Below are 12,037 nucleotides of genomic sequence, written 5' to 3'. Positions count from 1 at the left end.
CATTATATACTTGCTTCAACTTTTAACATCTGAGCTTGCTCTTGGTCAAATTAATCCAAAAGGAGGTTTCTGTCCTTGTCCCTTAATGTGAGGCACTTTCATGCCCCTTCTGAGGGTTCTTTAATGTGTTAACCAACACAAATGCTGACCCTGCAGGTCTGTCTTTCAAAGGACAAATCAAAGGTCAACAAGAATTAGACATCACCTTATGTCAGCCTCTGAGGGGCCTCTTACCCATCTCAAATCTCTGGGAATTCACACAGAATACAAGCCTTCTGGGTGTATATGGACCAGGACACAAGGGCAGTGTGGAAGAATTGCACAGCCTACAGATAGCAGAGTCACATGTGGCTAGCAGAAGTATCTAGTATTCAAGGAAAAGATGCTACATATGGACAACAAATGCGCACAACACAGGCTCTGCACAAGAATAAACCATAAGTAAGAGAAGCACAGAAATTAACCCTAACTGTATTTTCCAAAAGCCTAGGATTTTAGAGGACCATAAAGAAACTGCGATGAACTTCATATCATTTTAGTCAGAATGGTTATCAAAACCAGGGAGTTGGGGAACTCATTTCTTTCTTTCTTTCTTTCTTTCTTTCTTTCTTTCTTTCTTTCTTTCTTTCTTTCTTTCTTCCTTCCTTCCTTCCTTCCTTCCTTCCTTCCTTCCTTCCTTTCTTCCTTTCTTCCTTTCTTCCTTTCTTTCTCTTTTTGTTCTTAGTTTCATTAGTAAAAGAAGTTCAAAATGACTTGGTAGAAAGCTTGTAGATAATTTTCATAGAAGGTAAGAGAAAAAACAGCAAGACAGTCAAGTAATAACCTTGGAATCTGCCAGGAAGAAGATGGATTAGAGGAAAGAGAAAGCTGTACCTTTTTGAGTTAAAGTCCAAGAAAACTGGCAGTTTAGTTAATGATGTCCTTAAGCACCTCCATGGTAAATAGGTAACTCCACTGTACAAAAGTGGAGTGTCAGGCAAAGTATGCTTAGCCTTTGAGCCAGTATCCAAAAAAAAAAGATAAAAATAAACAAGAAAATATTATGCTTTTCTGAGGTAGAACTCAAGAAAATGGACAAGCTTTAACTATGCTGTTTAATGGAATCTTTGTATATAACTATGTTGTGGAAAAATTTATGGAAATTGTTATTCTTCCTGATCTGCAGCAAGTCTTCAAGTGGAATACATTTCCTGAGGAATGGACTCCTAGCCAGATGATTGATAGGCAAGCTGGATTAACTCTTAAGAGTGGAGACAACACTATGCAATGTTCTAAACTTTGGAGATCAGTAGATCCCACTCTTTTGACCAGGGGGAAGCAGTTTTCTTTGAGTATGTGTCTAAAAAGCCCTGAGGTCTCTACCTTTTCATATGGCTAAAGGGTTTGTTATTTATTTATTGAACAACAAGGATAATATGAAATGGGAGAGAATTGATGATTTCCACATGTTGCTTCCTACATTTATGAGGTATTAATTTGTTTTCCATTACTTGTTTACAACCTGTTGGTTGCTTTCTGTAAACATTCTCTCTCTCTCTCTCTCTCCTTCTCTCTTTGTGTGTGTGTGTTTCTCTCTACATATACACATACACACACACACACACACACACAATTCTATGTCAGACATATCAAAGAGTACATAACTTGAGGATAAAGTCATACATTAAACTTAGGTTATAAATATCGATAGAATGGGAAATCCAATCCATCGTAAAGAAGACTAAATTGTTCTCTTAGGGTCACCTAAAACTTAAACAGGCCAACTGCACAGTAAGATAGCAGGTTAAATACAGGAGTCTTAAAATTATCTCAAGGTATATTATTAACTTTGATATAAATTCCAGCAAAATTTCAGTCTCTTTGGGATCAAGATCTATTTTCAGAAACAATATCACCACAAGCACTCTACTTTGATTAAAGCACATGACACAAGGTTACAAGGTTACCTGTCAGAATGTTAACATGTATTTTATCCTGTGGTCTAGAAATAATATTTATACATATGGAATATATATATATATATATATATATATATGTGTGTGTGTGTGTGTGTGTGTGTGTGTGTGTGAGAGAGAGAGAGAGAGAGAGAGAGAGAGAGAGAGAGAGAGAGATCTATGAATAAACAAACCAGGAGGTTTTGTTAAGGGATGTGTAACTATGGCAACTTACAATTTGATCTCTGCACATTTTATTACTGACTACCTCAATGAGAACAAAGAAAAATTCTGCTCAAGTCTATGCTGTAACCAAAAAAAAAAAAAAAGAAAAAATGCACAAGCCCCACCAAAATTTGTAGATAGTAAATGAATACTGTTTGCTACATTAAGTGACAAATTTAATTCATTCTGATCTGTAAAATATAGGCATTAAGTATTACTCCTACCCAGCTCTTCTTGTAACAACTCTGTTCACAACATTTCAGGATACAAGAAGCAGGTCTCTAGGATGTAAGTAGATGAACTTTTAATAGAACACTGTTATGATGGTCCATGAGCTTTCTCTTTTCCCACAATTTCTGTTATTCATTCACAATTCACCATCAGTAAGTAACATTTTAATCCTATGTGTGTCTACAATCATCTTTCCTCCAAACTTTCCTAATTTTGTAGGAATGTGTGAAGGACAGCTCTTCACATTATCTTGTATTTATCTCTGATTTACACCCTCATTTCTCCTTATGATCTTCTATAAATTATTCAACACTCAATATGCTTTCATAACTTAGCACAGTAAGCAATGCATAAAAGCATCCTTTCTCTCTTAAGGACCTAGTTTTCATTGCTTATGTTATTAATTTCTCCTCAGATATTCATCACAACTTGGACAGTTAGATTCATGCTTTTTGAAATGTTAGTTTATCTCTTTAGGCCTCATTTTTATTATCTGTGAAGTAAATATCTCAGTTTGGATAACCAGTGATGTGATAAAACACTGTGAGCAAATCAGTTTAGGAAGGAAAGGCTTTATTTTATCTTAGGGTTGTAGTCCATCATCCAGGAAATTCAGGGCAAGAATTTGGGGACAAGAACTGGTGCAGAGGCCATGGAGGAGTGCTGCTTAATGATTTGTTTCTTATGGCTTGCTCAGCCTGATTTCTTGTAGCAACTAGAACCACTAGCTGAGGGGTGGCACTAGTGCCAGTGGATGAACACATTAGTCATCAATTAAAAGAATGCACCACAAGCCTGCCCACAACCTTATTTTACGGGAAATTTTTCTCAATTGAAGTTCCCATCTTTGAGATGATTATAGCTTGTGTCAAGTTAACATAAAACTAGCCAGCACATAAAGATATTAGATTAAAATCAGATACATTTTGTGGGTGTTTTGTCTTTAGCATCAGCAGACACAGACAACATTTAAACAAACAAACATAGTTATTCCATTAAATTATAGTTAGAAAAACAGACATCCAGGCAGATTGAGGCTGTGAGCCACAGCTGGCCAAATGTGGACCATAGTCTCCAAGTCTGTTAATGCTTTTGATCCTAAGAAAATGTAAAGAGTAACCTCTATTCTTAACATGAAAGGACTAACACTTTATTAAACCATCTTGTTGTAACCCATCACTCTGCTTAATTGCCATCATTAGGGATAGATGACTTAAGACATTGATTCTCTTTCCCCTGTATATATCTCATGGTTGTGTAAATTTAAGATAGTCTTTACATATGTGAGACTGAAAAAAGGCAGCTTTTTCAGATACACAAGACTTCATTAACTGGGTAGAACTGTCTATCCATCTCCCAATGCTTATTGCTGCAGGCTGTTTTACATCCGATAGCATACTCATCTCCCCTTTCTTTCTTGATATCGTAGGATACAAAAGATATATGAAACAGTTTATTTTAAAAATTAGCTTTCAGAAATCTCCATCTGTTTCTCAAATCTATGGCAAAAATTGGAGCCACTTGGCTAAATACATCACTGAAGCACTAAGATTTAGTAAATACTAGCTTGACTTCTGTTTTCTTGAAATAGCAAAAGAAATGAGGTGCAGAAGTAGCTTCATTTCACCCTTCTCTTCCTCAGTCCATTTTCATTCACCTATAACATAGTGTTACGAGACACTTGCTGCAGGCTCCCTGATATGCTCTACACCGCTACATGTAGTAGGTGTTAACACCTTTACAAGTGAGTCTCCTAGACATTTCTAATATAGTATTTATGGGGAAACAAAAGTCTGTGTGCCTTTGTCTGATTCTCACTGTGGTTTGCTTCCAAGTTTTTATATAAAAGGAATTAAGACTCTAAAGTCTCGAGTCTAAAAGGAAAATCTGTATCGAATACTTATGACACTATAAGTTATGCAAAGCCTATCTGAAGGTTTCTGAATACTTGGATCCTAGCTTTCATTTTCCTACATGAATGATTGATTTTTCACATGAACAGCAATATTTCCTGCTGAAATGGGCGGTGCTTCATAGAACATCATTATGCGTCCACCATTTGTGAACTTTATCACTCTCCATCTGGATCTGTCCTCACTAGTGCAGAATAAGTCTGCTTAAAAAACGTAAATTTGAATTCTTGTTGTTAGCCTTTTGGCTAAGGTCCCAGAAGTAGCAAATCTTGGGAAGCATTCTGACATGGCTTTTTATCTGATGATTCTGTTACAAAACAGATCAACCATCAAATAAAATAAGCTGAAGTCAGGGCTAAAGCAATCCCAGCACTGGACAACATGTCCATGGTTCATGCTGCTGACAAAGACCATGTATTGGTCTGTGGCCAGTGTTACCACTAAAGGCATGTAGATGTCTGTGGTCTATGCTGTATCCTGAAATCATGGTCCAGTCCCCACCTGTAACTCCAGCTCCTGGTGATTCACTGTCCTCTTTTGAACTGCAAGGACACCATACCCACATATCCCCTAACCTTTATCCTACATCACATAAATAAAAATAAAAAGAAATATTGTGTCTTGAGACAGGTCATCAGGTTAATATACATTCTGCCCAGTCTGATGACCTGAGTTCCGTTTCTGGGACTCACATATTGGAAAGAGAGAACCAACATTTTCGGGTGCCTCTGACATCCACATGCATGAAAAGGCACTCAGGTGCAAATGCACGAACATATGTGTGAACACAGACATACCTGGACACACACACTAATAATTTTAAAAGATTAATAGAATTATTCACTTATTTTTACTCCATCTTTTTATATGAATCCGATTCCTAGGGAAGTGGTATGGATGTATGGATTAGGAATATTATCATTATAGAAAAATTCCTCTCTGTAGAATTTCTTTTTCAAAATTTCTTTTAATAATCAACATTTTAGGACTTTAAGTGTATTTAATGACTGTAATCTCAAATTGCTGCAAATTATGGATTAGTATGGACAAGCACAATTAACCACCAATACTGAGATATCAGAAGATGTCTTAATTCTATAATTGTGATAGTAGAGAATTATAAAATATTCTATCACCTGGAAGACATAGCTGTGTAATGTAACGTAGGTAAGACATGTTATGTGACTGTCAATTTAGCCTTGAAATCCCTGTGTGGATCTTGTCTTTCATCCTCTTTCAGCCCATTAAAATGAATCAATGAATTCTGTTACTTTACCTAATATCTGTGTTCTTACTCCCATTGCCTGTATACTTCACAAGCCCAACAAATCATTATCTTTAACAATTTGATAGTTACTCTTTAGTGTTATAAGAATAAGCAATATTAGTTTTTATCAGTATTTTCTTATTTTTTTGCTTGTCCTACAAGATTTATATTTTCTACTAGTCTCCTTCCCCTGGCATTTATCCTCCATGGTAACATCATGGCTGTCATTTTCAAGGACTATCTGTATCATACCATGTCCCATGTAAGAAGACTTTTTATCACCCACACTGTGAATACCAATGTCTGTAGACATGAATCTATGGTTAGCCTGTGTCAAGACTGACTTTTCAAACATTTTCTGACTCTTCCATTCTATATGGGGCCAGTTGTTTTTCTAGAATGAGCTGCAGTGGGATTCAATCATTGCCCCTGAAACAGGCTCAGATGGGGTTCAAGTGCTAGTCTTATGTTAGTGCTAGTCTCAGTAGAGCTCCACGTAAGGTTCTAGACTAGGTCGAGATGAGCTTTCACGGCCCGTCTATCCTTTCACATTTACTTACTGTGCTTCAACTTCTATACTCCGATTTCAGTCTGAAGACTTTAAGCTAAATTCTAGGAAGAAAGTTGTAATTGCTCTCAAAAGACAGTTCATTGTCTACCTGGAATTTGTAGAAGTTTACAAAACATCTTATTATAAAAGGTAACAAATAAATTTGTAATTACTTATCCATATGTTTATTTTCCCCAATGTCACACTTACTTGAATGTCAGCTACTTTGAACAAAATCAAATAGTTTATTAGGTAAAAATAGAAATCAATGTGTAAAATACATGGCTAACATTCTTTTCTCTTTTATTTTAATAAATATTTTATTAATTATTTAAGAACTTCATACAACATATTTTGTTCACCTTTACCATGAACCCCTCCCAGCTCCAGCTCCATATACTAGTCTACAATTTGTCTTTTTGATTGTTTGTTTAAGGAGCCATGACTTCCAGTTTGTGTTGTGCATATGCATCTGGGTAGAGGGCCATCCACTGGAAACCTTACACTGAGTGAGGTATGCAGCCTCACGTCATCTGATTTTACTCGGATGTGCATCTCAGCATTGCTTCTTTAGATTTACAAACAACTTACACTACACCAAGAGCTGTGTATCTATATCTTCTATAAAGTGGACACATTAACTGTATTAAAGGGATGCACCATCAGGAAGGTTGAGAACAGCTGATTTAGGTTGTTTTCCCATCACCATAAAGAAATAATATATGTTTGAAGTGGTAGACTTGCTAATTATTAGATGTAATCACTATGCAGTATAAGCATACTGGAAAATTATATTGTATTTCATAAATATAAGCAATTACGTGTCAGTTTTAAAGACTGAATATATAATATGATGCCTGAGGGAATTCAGAGACCATGACATTGAGTGAGCACTGCTTAAGGTTTTTCAAAACCTGCATGATCCAAAAGAGAGAAAGAAAGTACTGAGTCCTAAACAATTGAAAGTTTATTTAGATGATGTAGGTAAAATTCTAAAGGACAGTATAAAGTTAAAATTAAGTAGAATACCTCAAGATAAGACAAGTCTGTGCCAGGAGCTTTCTAGCTTGTCAACCAAAATGATAGGAAAGTTATCGAAAAATTTCATCAAAAGTTCTAGTCTGAATAAATGCTTATAAGTTCTCCTTAAAATAAAGGGATTTATTTTATTAGAAAAGGATAGTGTCATACACCTTCTTCAAATCAACTTATTAAAATATCTGTTGGTATCTCAGGCAGCAGGACTAAGTTATGCTTCCATAGTCTCAGATGAATGATTCTTTCTATTTAGTCTTCTATTTTGTACTTTAAATAAGCAGCTACTGTGTCAGCCAGACCACATGAATGGAAGTCTGCTAGCACACTGAAGACATCCTGAAAGTTGTTAGGATGGCTATTATCAATGAACAGAAAATAAGTAATACGATGTTTTCATCTGTAGGGTTGGAGAGATTGCTTAGTATTTGTAACACTTGCATACAACCATGAAAACTCATGTTTAAATCCTCCAAATCTACAAAACAAAACAAAACAAACAAACAAACAAAAAAAACCAAGACCTCTTATAAGAAGAGTCTGTGATCCCAGCATTCATAAGGAATTATGAGATGTAGAAAAAGGAGATTCCCTACATGCTCACAGGCAGTTATCCTGTAGTCTATATCAGGAAAGAAAAAGAAAGGACAAGACAAGAAAAGGATTCTCATTTCATACAAATTAGAAGAAAATTGCAAACATCTGAGAATGTCCTCTGACTTGGACACATCATGTGGCACAACAGTATATTCAAACACACACGCATACACACACACACACACACACAAAAACCCACACAAACTCCCCCCCCCCCGCTCTATCTTCTGATGGGTTGTAGGATGTAAAATAGACATTTTTGGCCTTCTAATATCTTGAGACACTTATGAATGACAATGTTTTTCAACAATCAATGACTTTTGAAAAGTTACAAAGAGATAAAAGCAGCTATAAAACTAAACAATGATTTTAGAAATTGTACTCTTTTCTTATTAATATACACATTAAGCTGCCCAGAAATTCAAGCCAACATCTTCTTTTATGCAGCAAAGAAAAAAAAAACCCAGAGATTAGCACCCAGTCTTGGACAGAGTTAAAAGAAATCAGAGATGAGCTTCAGATTTTCTTAACCATCCTTATTACATTTTCTTTCACACGCTTATGAGAAAGGATCCAAATTCAGAATATTCCAAGAACCCTACCAGAAGCTATTGTGTGAAACATTCCCAGAAGAGCTCAGAACAAACATTTATTTACCTGAGACAGATCATTAACTATATAACAAAATAATGACTCCACAAAACTTTGTGAACCCATTGATTTATAGGAATTGCTGACAGAAGTGTGGGTGAGCAGTTACTTACAGAAGCTTGGACAGCTCAGGGCAGCTGTATTACTGAAGCTTACTTGAGCCTAGGTGATAAATTATGGGAACTACATCCTTGGAATTCATTGCATGACTTGCAGGCAACATCATTTTCTATGTAGCTCAGATGGTCAGTCTTTCCTCCTCCAACAGTTTTATTTTTAAATTTTTATTGCTTTTTACTGCTTCCATATCTTGGGTAGGGGCCCTGTGAATTTATTTTAGTTTCAGGAACCTTCTAAGACTTATGAGTTGTTTACTGTCTGAGTCTTAAGAGTGCATTTCCATTATTCTGGAGGAAATGGTTCAATTGAGAGAGAATATTGTACAACAGAATCCTGTCATCTTGGATAACAACTTTTCATTTTGTTTTAATTATTATTTTAATCATTAAATGCCATTTGTGCAAATGGACAGATTAAAAAATATTTTAGCAATAAGTTTGTGTATTTTCTGGAAAAGCTTGTTCTATAAAATTTTGTCTTGATTTAGCGTCAAGAAATGACATGTTAGCGTAATGTCAGAATAATACATTTTATTCTCATAACTCATCAAAATGAAAGTCATCAAACAATTCAGTGTTTCATAGGAAACCCCCCTAGCTGGGGTTATTTGTTTATAATAAAAAGCAATATTAGCTGAGTATGGTGGTATAAGTTGTGTAACTCAGGAGGCTAGGAAGTAGTGACAAGGTTTATCAACATAACTTGATCTACATAGTGAGCTTTTGGCCCGTGTCACCTAGCAAAATCTTGTCTCAAATGAACAGGAAGTACACTTGTGTCTACACTAGATCTGTGCATGTGTTGTGGTTGTTAGCTTGATGCTTTTGTGGGACTCCTAGCAGTGAGAGTACAAGATCTTCCCTGCATGTGTTGTGGTTGTTAGCTTGATGCTTTTGTGGGACTCCTAGCAGTGAGAGTGGGGCATCTCTGACCTGTAGTCCGCTCTAGAACCTCTCCCCTCCCACTGGGTTGCCTTACCCAGCCTGATACTAAGGTCTGTGCCTTGTTTTATTGAATCTTGCTATGTCAGTTTAGTTTATATCTCTGCGTGGTCTGCTTTTTCCTGAAGGCAAGTGGAGGAAGGAGGAGGAATGAATCTGGGAGAGAGGGGAGGGGAGATGCAGGGATGGCAGGAGTGGAAGGAGGGGAACCTACAGTTGGGACGTATTGTATGACAGAAAGATAAATTTTAAAAAAGAAAAAGAAGAAGGAAACAAAGAATGAAGGAAAAAGGAAGGAGAAATAATTCATTAATGTATGCTAATGAATATGAGATTTGACTTCCTGGTCCAATGTTTTCTACTGTATGAGTCTAGAAAACAAGTCATTATGTCATCAAGTAGAACACGAGAATAATGCCTCAGGGGTATAGTTAAGAGAAAAAAACACAAAATATTGAAGGAACTATTACCTGTTGGTGAGAATCTAGGATTCAGTTTTTACATGTATATGCAGAAATTGGGAACATTGGTACTTCATTAGGTAGCATGTATACATGAATATTTTATATAAACTCTTTTGCCTATACCATCATTTATATTTACATTATACTTTTAGAAGTCTTGGAGATCTTTTAGATTGTGTCATTTATGGTAGAGTATCAGTGAGTGAAATGAAACATGAGAGCTATCTTTAAAAGCCCCTTTTCCCAGTTGACTTAGAACCTGTTGCTAAAATTCCTTCCTAGGGTCATATGGAAGCATTCTGTACCTTTTCTCCCAATGTCCCAATGACAGATTGAGGCACCATTTTATAAATATTCATTCTGAGGGAATTGGTGAGTTTATTGAACTTCTCTACAGTGCCTAGGCGAAGAGTTACTTAGGAGAGTGCGCATTCTACCCCTAACCTTCTGTACCTGGAAAAGCCTTACCCACCAACAATGAGGGCTTCTCTATGCCACATAGACAGAACCTCTGATTTTGCTTACACACACATGCACACACACAAACACACACACACACACACTCAAACACATACACACTCACACACATGGTTTCTTAGTCCACAAGGGAGCTTCTTTTTCAAGGTGTTTCAGTTGACTGTAGCAGTAGCTTCTCTGAGGGTCAGTCACTCATGGCAGGGTCTCTCTTTTTTGGTAAACAGATTTAATTTCATGCTACTTAGATAAAGGTAACTTTTATTGTTCGCATAAATAATGTTATAGTGAAGAAGAAAGCTATGCTAGCAAACTCTGGGAGCCAATTATGATATTTTTGTTGTAATGTAGATCAGAACATGCAAAATTTAAAAGAAAATGTCAGTAAAACAAATGTTCTCAGGTATAAGCAAAATGTTTTAACTAATTAATCATTGTTATTATTTGTAGATGGGGTACACTGAGAGGAGCAGGAGGAAAGAAAGAAAAATTTTGGGTATGTAAAACTGTCCAAATGAATTTACACTATAAAATTAAAACCGGCCCCATGTTTCCCAGATTGATATTATGTAATCACATTATGAAATGTTTTTCACACATTGTTGTTTTCTTCAGCACAAAGCTAATTATAACAGTTTATATTGTAATAATAGTTTTCTTCAAGTCCTGTGTTTTCAAGTTGTAAAAGAATAATTTGTTTTTGTTTCTTTCAAATTGAGACTCAGTAGGACAACTATTTATTTTATTATCATCTAGATTAAAATAATACTTATACTTCACTCATATCTATATTCATATCACCAACTTGAGGTCTTTATTAATATCATGCATATATATATATATATTATAATATATACATATATATTTCATAGAAGTTAAAAGTAAATTTTGCCAATTAACACATAAACATGTATCTTCACTTGGGAAGGCGTTAGTTTCAAAAGTAACATGGAGCCAGGCAGTGGTGGCACACGCCTTTAATCCCAGCACTTGGGAGGCAGAGGCAGGAGAATTTCTGAGTTCGAAGCCAGCCTGGTCCACACAGTGAGTTCCAGGACAGCCAGGGCTATACAGAAAAACCCTGTCTCGAAAAACCAAAAAAAAAAAAAAAAAAAAGGAACATGGAACTTTACCAGGAATGTTGGTGCATGCCTATTACATCAGCAGTTAGAAAGCCAAGGCAGGAGTATCAGGAGTTCAAAGTATCCTTATATACATGGATTTAAAATGGAATTTAAAATCGAGCTCAGGTTACAAGCTATCCTAACAGAAAAATGCCTCCAAAATAAAATGCCCTAATAAGATAGAGGTGATAAAAAATTTGAGGATTAGAACATACTGAAGAACATGAACGTTCATTATAATTAAAGCAGCTAATTATCCAAAATCTTATTTTTAAGTTTTAAAAATTACATTGATATTTCTTTATTTTATGAGCAGGTGTTTATATGTTTGGGCATTATCATCCACATCAAGAAAATGGTCATCAGAGGACAACTAGCAGAAGTAATTTTCTTATCCAACTATGATGGCTGCAAAGGGCAAACTCAGTCCTAATAACAGGCTGAGCAGCAAGTGAAGAGAGAGAGAGAGAGAGAGAGAGAGAGAGAGAGAGAGAGAGAGAGAGAGAGAGAG

At 35.9% G+C, this 12,037-nt stretch overlaps 1 protein-coding gene across 1 annotated transcript in view; it reads left to right on the top strand.

The window, feature by feature from the left end:
- Window positions 1-12,037, top strand: part of Tinag (tubulointerstitial nephritis antigen) — a 76,196-nt gene that overhangs the window by 52,309 nt on the left and 11,850 nt on the right. The window contains exon 11 of the mRNA XM_028773594.1: window positions 10,853-10,898. Coding sequence (XP_028629427.1) covers window positions 10,853-10,898 — 46 coding nt within the window. The remainder of the gene's footprint in view (window positions 1-10,852; window positions 10,899-12,037) is intronic.

The sequence above is a fragment of the Grammomys surdaster genome, unplaced genomic scaffold (genome assembly GCF_004785775.1).
Source record: "Grammomys surdaster isolate TR1022 unplaced genomic scaffold, NIH_TR_1.0 231, whole genome shotgun sequence".
NCBI classification, from domain to species: domain Eukaryota; kingdom Metazoa; phylum Chordata; class Mammalia; order Rodentia; family Muridae; genus Grammomys; species Grammomys surdaster.
This window is presented reverse-complemented; position numbering and strand designations above follow the sequence as displayed.